Source organism: Grampus griseus, assembly GCF_964374135.1.
Source record: "Grampus griseus genome assembly, chromosome: 4".
NCBI lineage: Eukaryota > Metazoa > Chordata > Mammalia > Artiodactyla > Delphinidae > Grampus > Grampus griseus.
Genome location: NC_138997.1, coordinates 7,198,203 through 7,218,818, shown reverse-complemented (window position 1 = coordinate 7,218,818; position 20,616 = coordinate 7,198,203). Strand labels below are relative to the sequence as shown.

General features: G+C 39.7%; 1 protein-coding gene across 2 annotated transcripts in view; it reads right to left on the bottom strand.

Annotated features, from left to right (window-relative positions):
• PKD2 (polycystin 2, transient receptor potential cation channel) overlaps positions 1–20,616 on the bottom strand; it is a gene marked incomplete at its 5' end in the record, with an annotated part of 48,738 nt that overhangs the window by 4,621 nt on the left and 23,501 nt on the right. Inside the window, 8 exons of one of the 2 annotated variants that reach the window (XM_082653120.1) lie at positions 2,725–2,888; positions 4,523–4,640; positions 4,889–5,010; positions 7,423–7,521; positions 10,889–11,009; positions 12,360–12,541; positions 15,119–15,286; positions 19,074–19,302. In XM_082653120.1, the coding sequence (XP_082509246.1) occupies positions 2,725–2,888; positions 4,523–4,640; positions 4,889–5,010; positions 7,423–7,521; positions 10,889–11,009; positions 12,360–12,541; positions 15,119–15,286; positions 19,074–19,302 (1,203 nt within the window). The remainder of the gene's footprint in view (positions 1–2,724; positions 2,889–4,522; positions 4,641–4,888; positions 5,011–7,422; positions 7,522–10,888; positions 11,010–12,359; positions 12,542–15,118; positions 15,287–19,073; positions 19,303–20,616) is intronic. The other variant, XM_082653121.1, reaches the window with a different exon arrangement.

Below are 20,616 nucleotides of genomic sequence, written 5' to 3'. Positions count from 1 at the left end.
CCCTGCTAAAACCTCTGTCTTCCCAGGATGACGGTGTGCACGGTCAGGGTGTGACCTCTAAGAAGTGACATCAGCAGCTTCACAACGTGGGGGAAACAGACTTCACTAAAAAACAAACGCTCAAAAGACAACAAAAACAAGCTCTGGGGGGAAGGGGAATTTATACATATATACAATGTTATTTAACGTCTCCAGGTTTCAAAAAAAAAAAAAAATTACGAGACACAAAGAAAAAGGAAAATGTGACCCATACACAGGAAAGAAAAGCAGGCAACAGAAACTGCCTTTGAGAAGGCCCAGATGCAGACAGACTCAGCAGACAAAGAAGTCCAAGTAGCTGTTCTAAATATATTCAAAGAACTAAATGAAATCATGCGTAAAGGAAAATAAAGGACAGTATGATGGTGTTGCCTCATCAGATACAGAATATCAATAAAGGGAGAGAGACTGTTAAAAAGAACCGAAGAGAAATTCTGGAGTTGAAAAGAATAAGAAATGAAATGAAAAATTCACTAGAGGGTCTCAAGACTACATATGAGGCAGCAGAAGAAAAACCAGCAAACTTGAAGATAGATGGGCAGAAACTATGCAATCTAAAGAAAGAACAGAGAGAAAAAAGAATGACGAAAAATGAACAGAGCCTAAGAGAAACATGGGATATCATTAAGACCCCAACTACACATAATGGGAGTCCCAGAAGAAAAGGAGAGAGAGAAAGGAGCAGAAAAACATATGACGACATAGTGGTTGAAAACTTCCTATATCTGATGAACATATTATGCATCCAAGAAGTTTAATAAACTCCAAGTAGGATAAATGCAAAGAGATCTACACTCAGATGTATAGTAAGAATACTGAAAGACAAAGGCGAAGAAAAAAATCTTGAAAGCAGCAAGAGAAAAATGACTCGTCACATACAAGGGAACCTCAGTAAGACTAACATCTGTCTTCTCGTTAGAGACAGTGGGGGCTGGAAGGTAATGAAGGTGAAATAAAAATATCCCAGATAAAGAAAAACTGAGAGAATTCATGCTAGCAGGCCTGCCTTAGAAAAGATACTAAAGGAAGCTCTTCAGGCTAAAATCAAGTGATTCCAGATAGTCATTAGAATTCACATAAAAAAACAAAGAGCACTGGTAATGGTAATTATTTAACTATAAAGGATAGTATCAATGCATATTTCTTCTTTTTTCTCTTAACTGATTTAAAAAGCAATTGTAGAAGACAATATGTACATACTTATATTATTGGATCTATAACATATAAAAATGTAATAGTATATTTGATAATAACAGGACAAATGAGTTAGATAAGAGCAAAGTTGCATTGGAATACAGAAATGATATCAGATAGTAACTTGAATCCACAGGAACGAATGAAGAGAACCAGGAATGGTAAGTAAGAAGGTTAATACAACAAACTCTATATACTTATCTCTTGTTTCTTGTCTCAGCTCCTTTAAGAGACACAAAATTATATAAAGTGATAATTATAAGAATGCAATGTTGGGTTTGTAATACACATAAGTAAATGTGTATAATAATGGCACAAAAAGGGAGAGGAGTTGATAGTTATATAGAAATGATATTTCTATATCTCATTGGATTAATTAACTTAGTATAAATATGCAGTAGATTCTGATAAGTTGATTTGTATATGTTAAGTCCTAGAGCAGCCACTAAGAAAATAACTAAAAAATATTGTGAAAAAAATCATTAAAGGAATTAAAATGTTACACAAGAAAATATTCACTTTATGTAAAAGAAAGCAGCAAAGAAGGAAAAGAGGAACAAAAAAGACCTATAGAAAACAAAAAATAAAATGGCAAAACTAAATCCAATTATAACAATAATAACATTAAATATAAATGGAGTAAACATTCTAATTAAAAGGCAGAGCTTTTCAGACTGGATAAAAAGACCAGATCCAACTATATGCTGTGTAAAGGAGACACACTTTAGATTCCAAGATACAAACAGGTTGAAAGTAAAAGGATGGAAAAAGATATATCATGCAAAAAGCAACCATCAGAAAGTTGGAGTTGCTATAGTAATGTCAGATAAAAAAGACTTTAAAACAAAAAAATTTACTAGAGATAAAGTAGGACATTTTATAATGAAAACAGGGTCAATCAATTAGGAAGACACACCAATTATAAACACGTATGCATATAACAACAGAATTCAAAATATACAAAGTAAAACCTCACAGAAGTGAAGTCGACAATTTAATAATAACTGTTGGGGAATTTAATACCCCACTTTCAAAAACTGGATAAAACTAGGCAGAACAAGGAAATAAAAGAACTGAATAACACTAAAAACCAAGTAGACCTAAAAAAACGTCTATAGAATATTCCACTCAACAACAACAGAACATACCTCAAACGCAAATGGAACATTCTCCAGGATATACCATACGCTAGGCCATAAAAACATTAAAAAATAAACACATGTAAATGGAGACACAAACACCAAAATGTTAACTGACATTTTTGGTTGCTGGGAATATGAGAGATTTTAATATTTTCTTTTGTTTTTCTTTCTTTGCTAATTTTCCTATAATGAACATATTACTTTTATAAAAAGAAAAAACACCAATAAAAGTTATAAAAAAGAACTGATGATTAGTAATGGAAAAGACAAATTGAGAGAGGTGGCAGGAACTACTTAGTGTCATTTTGATGCCTGTCAACTCAAATTCTGCCAATTCCTTTATACTTACACTTGAAACTCTTCATAAGAAACCCCACTGGAGATGCTTCCCCTCCTTCTGGAGCTATGCCCACTGTCTTCATCATCATCCTCCTCAGAGTCATCCAGGCTTCGAGGGAAACTTCGGCTGCTCATGGGGCGTGGTAAAGAGCTGTGATCCAAGTCCAGGTCCTCCTGGAGAACATGGTATCACTGAGTGATGAGCAGGAACCCCCAGACTCCACAGAAGCTTCACTGAGGGCATGGGCAAATGGGAAATGGGTGTGTGCCATTTACCCAGGATTTCTGTGAGGTTAACACCAGACTGTGATTCTCATACTTTTCAATTTTAGATTGGCAAATTTTCAAAACAGATTTTAATGACCAGCAAGAAGTTGCTAACTTTTTGTTTGGACAAGAAAGGACAGTAAAAACAGAGCAAAGCGGAGAAAAAAGTAAATGAAGAAATATATTATCATCTTTTCATAAAAGTTAACATAGGTAATAGCTACAAAGTAAGGAAGGATACAGTCTTAGAATAAGAATTGTATTAAATACAGCCATGTGAAAATATTACTCATTGTCTTCTTGTTCATGTTTCACTATGACTGAAGTTTTTCACCTGTTGGCACTGTTCGGTGGAGCAGCATTTGGAAACCACTGTTCTGTACTGTCTCCTCATAGGAAAGTATGTGTGACGTTAATTTGTATTCTCTGTACCTCAGTTACCATGATTTTTTGTTTGTTTGCTTAACCATTTATTTATTTATTTAATAAATGTATTTAGTTTTATTTATTTATTTTTGGTTGCATTGGGTCTTTGTTGCTGGGCGCGGGGCTTTCTCTAGCTGCAGCGAGCGGGGGCTACTCTCCAGTGTGGTGCACGGGCTTCTCATTGCGGTGGCTTCTCTCGTTGTGGAGCACGGGCTCTAGGTGCGAAGGCTTCAGTAGTTGTGGCACGCGGGCTCAGTAGTTTTGGCTCACGGGCTCTAGAGCACAGGCTCAGTAGTTGTGGTGCACGGGCTTAGTTACTCTGTGGCATGTGGGGTCTTCCTGGACCAGGGCTCGAACCCGAGTCCCCTGCACTGGCAGGTGGATTCTTAACCACTGTGCCACCAGGGAATCCCTTAACCATCTATTTTTAAAGTTAAAGCTTTAAATTATGTTTTCTGATTATAAAAGCTCATGTAAGTTTATTTTTAACAGTTTCATAGTAAGTATTCAAATGGAAAGCAGCTGTTAGTTTTATTTTATTATAAATGATAATTTAAAGAACAACTAATTAATTGTATCTCTCCTGAGAAATCTTTTTTTCCCATTCTCATGGACATTGTGAAGTATATAACTACTCAGGTTTCCCCTCAAGTGGCTTTACTAGAAAGCTTAGGGCTAAATTTGTTGCTCAGTCTTATTAAGCATATGTATTTTTGTGGAATGCATTTTTTTTTTTAGTTTCATTCACATTCAGTTTTATATCTGTTTTGTTTTGCTCCACTCTTCTTTTTACATTTATGCTAACATTGCATTTTGATATATATATTTTTAAACTTTTTATTTTATATTGGAGTATAGCCAATTTCAGTTTCAGGTGCACAGCAAAGCAACTCAGCCATACATATACATGTATCCATTCTCCCCCAAACTCCCATCCTTTTTGGGGTAAGCAGGGTACTACTACATCAATTGAGAGAGAGAGAGAGAGAGAGAGAGAGAGAGAGAAGGAAAAAGAGAAGACACACACACACACGCTCTCAGTAATCCACTACTTAGCAAGGTGTTTGAAACATGGTAGGTAATGAATCAATCATGTGCTCCTAAACTAGACCCACCCTCTCTTTTTCCAGGTCGTCTCTCATCTGCTGGTGCTCACGTTCTGTCAGTTCTTGGTCTCCATCCTGGTCGTACTTGGTGAATATTGCCTCAATCTCTGCATCAGTATGGCCCTTCCTGAAATTAGTGAGAGGTTACAGATGAACTCATTCATGTACATGGTCCAGCCCAAACACAGAGAAATCCACATGCAGGAGGAAAGGAGAAACTGCTGAGTCAGGGCCAGTCCTCCTCTTACAATACATTCCAGAAAGACACCCACCTCTGAAAAAGAAGTGTCTTCATGAGCACGTGGGTCAGCCTATCACCAAGGATTTACCTTTACATAAGGACTTTCCCAGGGCCACAGAAATTGTGATTCTTACCCTTTGAGATCTTGTCGAAGTTCATCAAAGTTTAACTTGCCTCCCCCTTGCCGCAGACTCTCTGAAATGTCATCCACGGTATTTTTCTTCAGTTTTAGTTTGACCAAGGCTTTATGGTAGCCCTGTTGGAAAGAAAAGACTTGATTTAGTTTACCCTCCTTTTGCATTTGCTCTGCCTTCCAATTGCAGTGGTAACTACTGTAAACCAGTGACAAGAACAGTGCCTGATGTAAGCGGGCCACAAAACAAGTATGTGTTGGATGAATGGTGGATGCATCCCGAGTTGTCTGTGAAGCTCTTGTGGGAGAGTTATATGGGAAGAGTCAGGGTCTTTCCATAAATCAAGAACTAGGGGCCTTTTGGTTTGTATTCACGTTTAGGTTACAGGAATGAAAATCACTGTGTTCCACAGCTGTCTGTCTCAGAATATGTAGGAATGTGCAACAGGTCTTCAGAAAACTAAGAAACCTGAGTCATGGATTAATTAGTTTCTATATTATTTCATAGTTGGTAATTTCCTTACATATGTCACGTGTGTAAAAAAATTTCGGTGACATGGAGATGAGGCTCTTTCACTAATACATTGCAGGCAGACCTTGCTATGCATGGCAGCACGGGGCTGTGCAAACCCCCAGGCAACTGTGTGAAGCGATGCAAATGATCAATAGGAAAAATTATGATTGTTCTGTGACCTTTAAAACTTCTGTCAAATGTTAAAACGTTAAAAACTCCCTTGGTGTTGGTTATAAATTTTAGGGAAATTTAAAAAATAGTAAAATGAATATTTTAGTACGTTGACATTTTAAACAGTAGAAACATCGAAAATTAAAGTTTTACTTCTGTGTTAAAAAACTTATCCAGAGCAGTCTGAACAGTGCTGGCATTCTTCTTGTTGTTGTGTAACTTACAATATAGAGCGAGCATCTTTTCTACGTCTTGATGAGTTATCATAATCCTTTCTTAACCTGTATCAGCTTCCAACATTTTATCCCTTGCACTTTCAAAGTTGTCAAATATCTCCAAGAGCTCCTTTAACGTGAAATTTGTTGCCAGTGTGATTTCCTCTGAGACACCTTTATCCTACTCATCACAGTCACTTTCCTCATTTATGTTGATATATTTGCCTTCACTGAGTTCTTCTGGCTGCCGTCTAGCCCTCGAATGGTGGCAGTGTCAACGGTCCCCTGGCCAGCTACGTATTTCTTCTGTAAATCCATTACGTTTGTTTTTAATTTCACTTCCAGTGTTATCATTCCTTGTTTCTTTCCTATACTTTCTTCTTCGCTGGCCTATTCTCTATTTTAATTATGCATATTTGTAAAATGTCACACGGTTTATCACTGGGAGATGAGGGCACAACACAACTACAAGTTTTGTACGTAAACTGAAGAGCAGATGCTCAGTGACCATCCTTGACTTTGAAAGAAGTGACATTATTAGTCACTGATTATGATGCACATCTGTTATTTATGTAACGACCTGAAGAGCTAGTAGTGAAGTTTGTCCTTCGTGCTATTACTCACAGTCAGTATACTGTAATAACTGAAATTTGAACTATGTTGAGAGGCTCGTATTACTTAACTGAAATCACTGATACTGTGCACATCAGAACCAAAGTGCAAAGTGAGGACTGCTTGTATTACCCCGGGGATTTGCTAGAATGTAATCGACTATTATGCAAAATTCAGGGTAACACAAATGTTAGGTCCTGTCCAAGGGACTTTGTTTTACAAAGCGGAAGTTCTCTGTTTCAACATGATTCACAGACAACATTGTCCTGTGGTTTGAACCAAACGGAAAAATATTATGGTTAAGGAGCCACTGTGCGTTAGCTGAATGATGACAGGGAACAAGCTGTGTACTTCAGATGTAGTTATTTGTTGTTGTTGAAGTTTTATATTTTAAATCAAGCATAGAAGTCACATGAAGAAGAACAAAGCTGCCCAGCTTTCCTGCCCTGCCCTTCCATGAACAATTAAACGCTTCCTGAGAAGGTGCGTAAGTGAAAGTTCTCAGGCCCTTAGGTCGTGGCCTTGCTCCAAGGACTTTTTCCTTTGACTATTTTAACACTTCCCTGGAAGGTCAGGGTAAAGAGTGAACAACAAAATATTTGCCTCTAAAACGTCTTTCCCTTTTTTTTTTTTAAATCGTAATTAAGATAGACGAAGGGAAAATGTCTTTATATAATCTTCCCTTCCCGTTTATTCTGAACTCTGGATCTGAAAGTGAGAGCCGACTAGAGGAGATATCAAAATAAATAAAGGGGATGAACCCAGGAGCTCAGCTCTTAAGAGGCAAAAGAGATTATTGAGAATTTAATTCTAGGGCACTAAAGGATTCCCAGAATTTAAGTTCAAGCTAGCATTATATCCATCTCTATCTCCGACGTAGAGAACATTTAAATTATTCCTGGAACACAGCAATCTACACTTTAAGTGGTGTCAATGGATCAATGTTGATTTGGCAATCTGGCTGAAACAATGTTCATTTTATATAGAAAATAAAACGATTCTGAGAATTAGGGCTTGTCATACCTTTCTGACAAGATCCGAGAGTTCCATTTCCGCTTTCTGCTGGGCCAAATCAGATTTAACTTCAGAGTAGGTATCATTGATGATGGCCAAAAACATATTCTGTTTGTAAATCAAAGGAAGGTAGAGATTAAAGAAGAAACCTAAATATATTTTGTTAACATCAATCTAAAATTTGACATGTCTTTTTCTTTTTTTAACAATTTGAGTATTTTATGAAGTCATCAATTAATAGTTTTGCTACCAAATTCTTTGGGAAAATTAGTTTTTCCATTCTCATGGCAAGGGAAAATGCAATATATATTCTTACTTACAAAACCATACATTGATATATTTTGCAAAAAGAGACAATAATGAAATAGAACAAAATATTAATGTATTTACCTATGAATGGTGGGATTATTTTATTATTTTTGCTTATCTGTTCTCTACATTTTTTCATCTGACATAAATCATTAGAGGTGTAGAACTCTAAAGAGCTCCTCAAATTTCAAGTCAACACAGACAAGTGGAATTCTATGCTCATTCCAAATATTGTTATAATAGTTGAGATTCCAGAACATATTTTAAGGAGATAAAAAGACCTCTGCAAACAGAAACATGGCAGGCCTAGTAGAAAGAGAGTCAAGAAAAGCTTAATGCTAAAGACAGAGACTTTGGAGTCAAGCAAACTTGGGTTTCTGTCTTGGCGCTGCAAGACTATATTGTGTAACTCTTCTACTCCTAATTTGAAATTTTGTTTGTCTTTACATTTATAAAATGGGAGAAATAGTAGTACCTCCCCTACAGATTTGTTGTAAGGATTAATGAGTTCATCTGCGTAAAGTGCTTAGGACAGGGCTTAACGGATGGCAAGTGCTACATAATTTATAGCTACTATTATTATTCAGTGGTGGTTAGTTCATTTTCCTGACTTGTCCCTTCCCCACTATAATGGGTTGTATTTCTAACACCTATTTCCAACGGGTTTCTCAAAGCACCACACCCACTGATCAGGCCCTTCTTTAACATGCCCTTCCATTGTTTTTCCTTTTTAGCGTGTAACTATGGTTTGTGACTGTACAGTTGTGTACTACGTCTGTTCTCCCCACAGGTCTGTGGAATCTTCATGAGGGGAGGGTTGGTATCTATTTTCCTTACCACTTGCATCCCCAGTACCCAGCACATCGCCTGGAATATAGTGGCTCAGTAAATATTTATTGAATGACTGATGAATGAACAAACGAGAGCTCTATTATTTTGATGAGCTGCTAAATCTCTATGAATTAAGGAAGAATACCGTTTAAGATTCTGTAGCAGAAATGAGAACAGGATATAAAATACACGTAAGTTCCTGGCTTAATGCCTGATTCTAAGGGTGGACAGTTGCAGTCAGTGGACCATGTCCCACCTTCGCCCATCCAACACAGGCATCTAATGTTCCATTTCTGTTTCCAAATGATGGTTAGCTAACGCCTGCAAGTGTCTTAGTTGAAATGGATTAAAGTGTGTGTCCTCTGAAGAGATTTCAGAACATGGAAAGTGACTGAGAATGGCTCTCGAAGGTGTGGGGAGAGGAAGTTCACCTCGTCTCCATCCTGTCTCACAAGCTTCACTTAATTGTGGGATGGACTTTGCAACAGGAGGTCTTTCCCTGTTGATGCCAGGGCTTTTGCTTCCTGACTCAGCTGAGCCTCCGCATGCCACTGTGGCTTTTTAAGTGGCGGCAATACGTTAACACCCAGCAGTCATCTCAGAACAGTGGCCAGCCCTGCACTTGGCTTGCCATTAAAAAAAAAAAAAAAAAAAAAAAAAATCTGTATTGACAGTAGCTTCCTCTCTCTCTGGAGGGTACAGGGAGAACAGTTCCTTTTTGTTCAGTGGTACAAATAAATATTTCAATATAAACACAAAAACTAAGAGCTTTTCATGTTCTAGTGATTGATCTGATAAAATAACTGAATAACGTAGGTGCACTGCCTACTAGAGGACAACATTCAAACAAGCCCACACTGGAGCATTTCCAATTGCCACCATCACGTCCCTCACTTGGCAGACTGACGTACAAAGAACACTTAGGTGGCCTGAGATTTTTATTCTCTTAGTAGACATTCAGGGATTCAGCTGCTCCAGAATTCAAAGTACTACCAATGTTAGAGAGTAACAAAGGCTTACTCTTCCCTCTTTTTTTTTCTTTAATATATAACAGGAAAGAGAAACTTTTTTTTTTTTTGCGATAAGCGGGCCTCTCACTGTTGTGGCCTCTCCCGTCGCGGAGCACAGGCTCTGGACGCACAGGCTCAGTGGCCATGGCTCACGGGCCCAGCCGCTCCGCAGCATGTGGGACCTTCCCGGACCGGGGCACGAACCCGCGTCCCCTGCATCAGCAGGCGGACTCTCAACCACTGCGCCACCAGGGAAGCCCTAAAACTAATAATGATACATGCATACAGCAAGACATAAATGGATTTGCATGCTATTCCTGACTCTTTCAGTACCATTAAAGTACATCTAATTCTCAATCAGTGAATACATATACGTAAGCACTAAATACCTGGACCAGCTCTGGAGCTCTTACAACTGAATTAATGAACTTGATACAAAGGATCTTTAGAAAATCCATTAAAAATGGAAACAATTTTTTTTTCTTCAAATGGTTAAGATTTTATTTTCTTAAGGAAAATCTTAAGTGTTAGTGTTTAAATGAAAAATACCCATGCCTAGGTTAAGCTCACTTAATTTAATACTTTCTTAGTGGAGTGGACACATAAATGTATAAATGTTAACATGAAGAAAAAAATGCCTTTTAAAAAATCTTAATTAATTTAAGGCCAAAACGTTAAAAATGTGCATCTGTACCAAATCAAAAGCATAAAAGAATTATTTTTGAAAATAATACTTAAAGCCATTTCCATTCATTGTGAGATTTAGTTTTAAATTAAAATTTGAATACTTTTTGTAGGCAGTCTCTAGATATATTAAATATGAGTAAGTTAAAACAACCTATCTTGATCTTGAGACGCAATAATTCACTCAAATGTTACTCCTGACACCCTGCATCTGGCTGGCTTTGTCAGTTTCTATTTTTAAAAAAGAAAAGAAGAAGGAGAGAAATGAAAAGTCACTCAAGCAAGTGACCACGAAAGTGCTGACACTCGTGTTAAAAAAAAGCATGTAAGCGTATTCTACTTCTTAAAGGGCAAAGCACTATTTTAGGAAACTATACATTTGCACTTGATCTACTTCTTTTTTTTTGCACTGAGTACATATATAAATGAAAGATCATGGAAAAAATACTTGGTGAAGACTTAAAACTGTGAATGAATGAGAAGTAAAATAAAATATGTTTCCTAATATCTACGTTTTTTACTATTCCTGAGTCTTTAAAAAATTGATAGGGAATAAAGTGCGAGAGAAAAGAAGAGATGATGATTTATGATGGTGATACATGAAGTCTAAAGCGCCTCGGTATAAACAACAGTGTACATACCAACAGGATGAAGAACATAAAGAACACAAACGTAGTGAAATAGATTGGTCCCAAAACTCGATTAGCTTCCTCCATCTCTGCGAAGTTGACGTCACCCAAAATGATACGGAATTGAGTGAAGCTACAAAAACAAAACAAAGCACACCACCACAGTACGAAAACAAAGCATGTCCGGCATTCTGCTGACGCAACGTTTCTTAAAAGATGATTTCATACTTTGGGACCTTTTGTGTTTTAATCAGCGTGGAAAGCTACCAAATAACAGAAACGTGTCAACCCCTTTGGAAAACTCTTGTTACTCATATGAGCAGCTAGAGCCTTCTAGAATCAAAAGAATATGCTTTCGTGCTAACTATGTTATTTCCGTTTGGTAAAAAGAAAATATATTATTAGATGGCTTACAAAGCAATAGGCTCGAAGAAAGTAAAACGTAATCTGGGTAAAATATAATAACCCTAAACCTTCACAATGGTCACCCTGAGTCTAAGTTTAAAATCTCGTAAGAAAGAAAGATTTTTGAAGGATAGTCAGAATTGTACATGTATGAAGATGCACTATTTCAATGCACTTCGAGTGGGGTTGAGAATTGCTGCACGTTGCCAGATGCTGGGTCTTTATCAGTAGTTGTTTCCATTCCTGACTTTCATCAGACAGCAACATGAATTAGGGGTCCTCGTGCACAAAGCCCCATTAACTCCTATTATCACGATCTCTTATTTCCTAACTAACTCCTTTCTAAGTGACATGGAAGTCTGAAATGGTTTTTCATAGCCTATTTGAGAACTTTGGAAAAAGACTGAAAATTCCTGTATTGGTTTGAGCTTCTCCTAGAATATTAGAAATACCCGTTTCTTCTTAGAAAATAGGCTGAAGTTTGAAGTTTATGGCAACATTATTTAATAGGAATGAAAGTATAGGCAAAGGTCTCTTAAATGCTACCATCTGCATTTGGTGCTAAGAAGACCTCAGTCTTTGGAACAGAGTTAGCTTACTATAGCTGTTCTTCTATATCTTACTACTTTCAGGCTCTGTCTTAAACATTAATGTTTCAGAAGGTATTGTCATCTTTGCATTGATGGGTCAATGTTTCTGGGAAAGAGAATCAATTCTCTTTTTTTTTGTTGTTTTTTTATTTTGTTTTGTTTTTTTTGCAGTACATGGGCCTCTCACTGTTGTGGCCTCTCCCGTTGCGGAGCACAGGCTCCGGACGCGCAGGCTCAGCGGCCATGGCGCACGGGTCCAGCCACTCCGCGGCATGTGGGATCTTCCCGGACCGGGGCACGAACCCGTGTCCTCTGCATCAGCAGGCGGACTCTCAACCACTGCACCACCAGGGAAGCCCTAATTCTCATTTTAAACAACTGCTTTTAAGTACTTGGTAGTTAAATAGCCACCGTGAAGATTTCTTTAACCTTGAGAAGGCAGCACTGTCTATGATTAAATCTTTCTTCTTAATTTCATACATACTTACATACACTCTTGGAAAGTACTGAAGTCATCAACCTGAGTGCCAAAGACAAGGTATGCCAACTGAGCGTACGCTAAGAAAATAATGAAGAACATAATTGCAAAGCCAAAGAGGTCTTTGGCACACCGAGACATGGTTGTGGAGAGCTGACTCATGGTCCTGTTAAAGTTGATGAATTTGAAGAGCTGTAAAAGAGAGGGGAGATGAGATACGAGGATGAATGAGTAAACGAACTGCGGTATATACATGTGATGGGTCATTACTCAGCCCTATGAAGGAAGGAAATTTTGATTCATGCTACAACACGAATGAAACTTGAAAGCACTGTGCTAAGTGAAATAAGCCAGACACGAAAAGACAAATATTGCATGACTCCACTTACGTGAGGTACCTAGAGTAGGGAAATTCACAGAGACAGAAGGAGAATAGAAGTTACCAGGAGCTGCAGGGAGGGGGAAATGGAGAGTTAGTGTTGAATGGATAAAGAAGTTGCAGCTGGGATGATGAAAAAGTCCTGGACACACACAGTGGTGATGGTTGCACAACACCGTGAAGGTACTTAATGCCATTGAGTTGTACACTTAAAAGTAGTTAAAATGGAAAATTTTGTTATGTATATTTTACAACAGAAAGAAAGAGAGGACAAAAATGACTTGCTTTTTTTCAAATCCAGCCACTTATATTTTCTCATTTATAGTGAAAACAAGTTTAATTATAATTAAAATGACCATTGATATTTTTCTCCTAGAAAGATTAAAACAAAGGAGGAAAAACCCCACAAATGAAAACTAGCTAGATAAATGACAAGGACCTACTGTGTAGCACAGGGAACTATACTCAACATCTTGTAATAACCTATAATGGAAAAGAATCTGAAAAAGAATATATGTACGTACATAGGTATGTAACGGAATCACTTTGTTGTACACCTGAAACTAACACAACGTTGCAAATTAACTGTACTTCAATAAAAACAAAAAGAGTTAACATAAAAAAACACTAGTTAAGGGACTTCCCTGGCGGTCCAGGGGTTAAGACTTCACCTTCCAATACAGGGGGTGTGGGTTCGACCCCTGGTCGGGGAGCTAAGATCCCACATGCCTGGCGGCCAAAAACAACCAAAACATAAAACAGAATCAATATTGTCACAAATTCAACAAAGACTTTAAAATTGGTCCACGTCAAAAAAAAAAAAAAAAACTTTAAAAAGAAGACACTAGTTAAAAAAACCTCCAGAAAATACTTATTGTATATTAACAGTCACTTATTGTGCATCAGCTTTGTGCCAGGCATTGGCCAGGGCTTGGAGTGAGGATCTGAACCGGGCTCTATCTGACTGCACAGCCACACGGCGCATTTCTGTAGACAGGCACAGAGGGCACTGCCCAGGTTCGGCAGCTCGAGCCCAGAGGGCAGGACACACCGCACGGCTCTAGCTAGGAGTCTCGGCGGAAGGAAGTGGGCAGATCCGTTAGAAGCTGAGCTCCAATCTCTGCCTTAAAGAACCTAATGGTTCACAAGGTCTTGGGGGCAAGATATTTACAGGCGAAGCACTAAATGAGACGAACACCCTGAGGCACACACTGAAAGGAAACCTCTAGAATTGTACTTAAAGACCTCTTATAAAGCGCATCTGGCACAACAAAATGTTCCTGACGGTTGTTGTAATCACATTACTTGACACGATTCCTCGTAGTATTTCTATGAGATCTTGATTATTGTTCTGTTTTGTGATAAAGGTACGGTACGTTAGTGATGGTTTCTCTTGAACGAACATGTAACTGAATAAATAGCACGAGAGATACAGGACGAGGTCTAAGCCCTCTGATAAATCTCAGGCCTTCCAGATGTGAACAACAATTCGGGAAAACAAGTAACTGGAAAGTACCTTCTAGAACGGTGCTCTTCAACAGAATTTTCTCTGATGATGGAAATGCTCTGTATTTCCGCTATCTAATACAGTAGCCACTAGCCACATATAGACACCGAACACTGAAAATGTGGCCAGAGTGACTGAGGAACTGAATGTTTAATTGCACGTCATTTTAATTAATTTAAATTAAAATCTAAATAGTTACTTGTGGCTGACAGCTCCTATCTGGATGGCGCAATCGTAGAACTTAAGTGGTGACAAGCTGGCAGCTGGCCTCAAAACAATGACATTTCCTCAACCTCCAGAATCGAGGCTCATCGTATATGAAGTGACCTGAGCTTTCACGCACGAGGAAAGGCGCATGATGCCTTGGGAGAAGGAAATGAGTCGTGAAGGTACTACTCGGAGGACCTGTCTGTACCAATCTCAGTTCTAGGTAAAGCTTCTCTGGCCTCCACCTGGAAAGGAGGCAATCCTTCCAGAGAACATTTCCAGGGCAGGATCTCTCCCTTTCCTTTCCCCACCCTTCCCCTCCTTTCTCTTAGTTCCTTTTCCTTCACCTGGTTCACCCCACTTATGGTGAAACTTGAACCTGTCTCTGGGTTAGCACAGCCAGGGGCCCCCAGGCCCAGGTGACACTCAAAGGTCTCTTGATGCATTTGTTAAATGAAACCTCCAAAGACAGGTCTTCCAAGAGTGCAGGTAGCAGGCAGACAGTGAGATGAACGGTCACGTGAGTCCTGCGAGCTGACTTTACTTGTAAACACGGGGCTGGCTGCCTAAACTTGGCCACAGAAACCAATTCAAGTCCTTCAGCATTTTGTGTGACTCACGTTAATAAAAAGACGAAAACGATATTAAAGATCTGAACCTGAGATTTATAAATTACCTTAATCCAGACAAAAAATACTATGACAGCAGCTATGTTGTTGAACTGTATTTGCCAGTATGCCAGATTCTCAAAGTTGGGGAAAGCACTTTGATCTTCTAGAAACTGGAGGAGCACCTCCACATTCGATGTTCTGTGTATGTTGATTCCTGCAGCTACCACTGACAGCTGGAAGACAAAAGATTTAGATATTAGTGCAGTGTTCTAGAAATATATAACTCACCTTAAAATGACTAGTTTATCTTCCTTCACAAATGTATTAATTCTAGGGTTCCCCATTCTACTCACCCAACGGCATGCGTAAATTAAGTCACTCACACGGAGGGAAAGAGTTGAGCACTGCCGTAAAAAAGTAAAAGAATATATTGCTCGCACTTCCTTGGTTTGGAATAGAAACCCAGTGAGCGCACGTGTGCACGCATGTGCCTGCACACGCGCACGCACACACCCGAGAGATGTCACTTTATTACAAAAGGAAACTCAAACAGGAACGCCTTCTGTTTTGTTCTGCCACCTTCACGTACATCACTTTCCAGCCTTGTGCTTTCCCAGGCCTCGTCTCGCTCTGTTTTTATTTGCGGGGCTTCTTTTTTTCCATCTTCCAGCCATCTATTCTTTCCTTTATTCAACAAACACATGGTGGATATCTGTGTACACAGCACCGTGCGAAGGCTCAAGAGGAACAAATACAGGTGAAAAGTACAAACCTCGTCCTCGAGAAGCTTATACTCTGGTTCAAGAGCAGATAAACACCCAGAGACAAAGAGTACAAAAGCCTTCTAAGAAGCTGGCATCACACCACATAGGGGAAGGGTGAAACAAGACATGTTCAAAGGAGCGCCCGTGACAGGGAAGAATGAGCTTGGTCTTAGATGGCGGGAACGAAGGGCACAGAGGGCTCGACAAGGCTCGCAGTGGGTACATGTGAGCCAAGGGTCCCCCACTTGCTTGCTTCTGTCCTTTAACTCATGACCATACAACTCTTCACATCTGCTTTGGTCCTGGCCTATAAAAATCCGAGGGGAACGCTGGGCCCGCCTCGCACCCATCACCACTGGATTAACGTGTATGTGTGTAAACAGCTAGGGGTCAGCCATAACCACCGGGCCCCCACATGGACCCCGAGTCCACGGCGTGCGGGCTACGGCAGGTGCCGTGACCTCCGCGGCCCATCTCTCTCTTCTCACGGATGATGGCCGAGGACCACTGCATCAGCCCTTCTTGAGATGCCTGTCTGGTGATTATCAGAGTCAGGGCCTGCCTGTCTGCCAGCCTCGGCTGCAAAAGCCAGCCTCACCACCGTCCTTGTCTTCCCCGTGAAGGGTTCCCACACTTAGTCTAGTATTTTTTGCACTGGTGGTAGGAATACTTCCCTTGAGCTCTCTGGAATACCCTGGTAAGTGTTTTTCTGCATGGACTTCACTGAGAAAAAAGGGCTGACTGACTGAATCTCAAAATAACCCTTTACCAACTCTCACTAGGTACCCTTTGTTTTTGCTCTGCCCAGGGAAAGTGTTTATAAAAATATGGAATATGGGGTCATCTATACAATGCCATAGAAATACACTAAATTTCCTGAGCCTCTTCCTTCAAAATAGAGAATGAGAGAGAAGCAGAGAGGAAAGAGGTTCGGTGGGCATTCGGGTCGTTACGTGGCTCCGAGTTTTCTTGGAGATTTTCATCTCTTATCTACAAAAGAACTTTCTTCCTTTGGCATAAGCTTCACGGAAAGCGTGCCCTATTTCTAAAGGGTCAGAGAAGGTTTCAGAGGAGAAGGAGGATTCCAGTAGCCGTTCCTTGTTCTCATAAAAGCACACTGCCTGAACTGTTGTCTTGTCAGCATTGAGAGTTAAAAAAAATAAGAGCACAGGGAAGCAAGTTTTCAAAGAAACACTTGCAAAATTCTGCAGCTGCTTAGCCAAGAAACTAGCCTCACTTTCCATGATGTCATCAGCTATTTTTCCAGCGGTCTCCAAGGTGGGTACGAGGCAATTCACTGGGGTGTGAGATGAAAACATTAAAACGTATAGGCAGGTGATAAGAAAGTGTTAGAATTCTACTTGTATTTATTTTTATCCAAATATTTCAAATTCTATGCTGTGTATGTTTTTACAAATGTAATTACACCACTACACACACACACACACACACACACTTTATAAATAAAAATACACTAGGGTGTGGCACTTCACTGATATGTTACATAATCAAAAAGCTGAATGCCGCGGACTAGTCCTTTGCTCACACTGAAGGTATTTGGGTAAAAAAAAAAAAGAAAACATTAATTAGCATAATATCACACCCACTTTTTTACCATTATTCTCAATGACAGAAACATAAACGTATCCATGTAAACTAAAAGAGCAAAGTTTGCATCCTTAGGGCTCCAAATAATAATTGTTTTCCAGAACGATTTTCAGTGTATATGAACGGCACTCTGCCATCGTGCAGTACAGAAATATTTTGAAAAATTATTTCCCGTATCATCGCCTTTCCTGCCTCCTTAAGTACGGAAATTCTTTTGTAATTCTGTTCATTATTAATATGTTGAGAATTTGGGAATCAAGAGTTTCGCTGCAGGAATTGTGATGTTACACAGCCATCGTGAAAGAAGGGGTGCACTTCTAACTGCATCAGGATCAGATGGGTTCCATGCTGTATCCTACAGGAACGTGTATTTTATGTAAAAGTGATTTCTGAAGTACACATGTATGTGGCGTGAGGGCGGTGGCAGAGTGGCTAAGAGGGTTATCGTGAGGACTAAATGAACGTGCCGTAGAGGAAGAGCACGAGGAACTGTGCCTAGCACAGACAGCTTCTAAATGTTAGCAATTACTGTTATTATTGCTCCTATTAATACCATTATTGCCACGCAATACACACATATAGCTTGTTTATGTCTTAAGTCTCCTTTTACTTACATATGAATAACATTTTTTCTATATTTAATAGCATATTAAGATACATTAAGTAACATACTTTCTATATATTCCCAACTAACTCTAGTGATGATTTGATAATGACTTGACGTAAATGTTTCACAAAGCCAAATGAACTTTTGGTTGGGGAGGAACAACACTGGTTAAGAAGCAGGATATCAGAAGAGAGAATGCTAACGGGATAACGCATCACTGACTAAGATTTCAGAGGCGCAGCTCTGTCGCTGCACAGTGGAAAGGATGGACTTTTAAGCACGTAACCATTAAGCATGTTGTTATATGCTCTAATGTGTAACAGACTAGCAGAAGATTATGTGTTGTTGCTGAAGGGAGAAAAGCTTGCAAAAATACATCTTGCACTAAGGCTTCTGGAAGGAAGTGATTAAGATGATGCTGAAGAGAACCGTCTTGAACAAGTGTTGGAATTTGTAACAGAGTCACGGGCAGGCAAGGGCTCCACAAGGGGTCCCAGTCTTAACTCAACCATAACTCTGCCTTATGGTTTCCTGCACCTCCTACAGAAAACGCTGATGGCCATAATTTACATTTTGTACACTGTGGACTATCTGCAGGACATGTGAACCTGCAGGGAGGTTTTCTCTGCCACCTCCAAAGTTTCCTGGATGTTTCTTTATGCCGTAACTTTACACATGCGCAGAAAGATATAAACTGATTTTTGCTGTAGTTGAAGAAAAGTATCATTAGCCAAAGCAGAATAAACAAAATCGCTTTCTCCCCACATCTCGTGTGGCATGCCAAAGCCAAATACGAACTACTAACCCATTCTTGTTATTAGTCTGGCCAAGTGAGAGCTTACTGTAAGTGCGTCTCCACTTCCATACGCAGAAGGGTCACTCATGCGACGTGAGAAGGTTAGTAACAGTGACGCTGATATTACAGAGGAGAACCTTTAGATTCTCCTTTGGGAAGGTCAAGACGCACAGCGCTGAGGGGATCGAAGACTCTAACGCATTTTTATAACAGGGTAGGGGATTTGGTGTGGTGCTCAAACCTACCACAATGATCACAACATCCAGACAATTCCAGAAACTCCGGAAATAGTGCAGCTTGTGAATGCGGATTTCCAGTATCTCTTCCACCATGTAGTAAAGGATAAAGAAACAAAAGATAATCTCACAGGCTGCCAGGAAGAAATCGAAAGTCGTGACGTATCGGATCAGTTTTACAGGCTGAAACCGCCAAGACGGAATCACACCGCCTGTTGCCGGGAATTCGACCAGTAACCTGCGTTGCAATAAGAACAGTTAACACGACGAACAACGTCAACAGTAACAACAACACAGGGATGCAGCCGGGAAAAAACATCGCCTATTCTGTCCCTGCTCTAAGTAAAACTGAGACCACACGTCACTCCAAACCAGTGGCAAAATGTTTTTTATCACAGCCGGGAACTCCATCCTTGTAGAATTTTGTGTTACAAAAAGAACAAGCCTTCCCAAGGCCTCCCAGACCAAAGAGGTTATTCGTTCTCAGTCTCCCATTTACGCTTCTGGTATTGAGACCACTCAAAATGCTATACGCTTATTTTTAAATGTAGAAGTTAATCAACGAACAAGACTTTATAGGACTTTGATTAAATGCAAGTCCTTCAACTGGGTAATAAAGAACGTAAGAAATATATGTCATCAATCAAGACATGTATGGCCTGGTTGAGAAGCAGGATGTCTCTTTCATATACAAATAAAGACAGGGAATGAGTTTCTCGTTCATGCATTTGGTGACACCTAACCAGAATCAAATAATTTGCCTACGGGGACCATTTTGCTATCGGAACTGCTCAGAGCCTTATAGTGGATTGGTGCCCAGTAAATGCCTGACTGTCTGCAACACTGACATACGCTCTTACGTTCACAGTGATGGTACTGATCTTTAGTGCTTTCTAATAACTGAAGTGAAGATGCTTCTTGCCAAATTCCCCTTTGTAGGTGTCACACTGAGAAGGTTAAACGATTCACTTAATGGTACAATTTCCCTTCACACTAGAAACAGACTCTCTAGATCCTTAACTTGAAGGCTTTTAAAAGATCTCCAGTCAGCGATCAGGTGTAACCATCTCTCCCGTTACAGGATGGACAGGACAGGTGGCCACTCCTAGAACCTAAGTATCTAGGGCTCGAGCATGAGCAATAATCAGGTATAGGCAAGGACTATAGCAAATCAGAATTGGTCAAAGATGTGTGAAACATCTTCCTTCCCTGGCACTGTCAACCTCCTGTTTTCTTCCTATTCAATACGCTGGAGCGTAGGGGTGAGAACCAGAAACTCAGGAGGGCAATACTGAGACAAAGAGCCTTGTGGCAGACTCAGTGTGAACTCACAAGGGCAGGAAGTGGCCTCTGTGTGCTGAGTCATCTCTCTCTGCCTGTCCTGGTCCTGCATCGTCAACCCCTCCAGAAATTGAGACAACAATGTAGAGAAATGAAGCAACCGCCTTGACAATATTCACTCTTAAAGTATGGGGGGGACGTGGGAGACATACTCATTTATACCTTCTATAAATAGATATTTCCTTAAACGTCAGTCAGAGTTGCCTGCCTG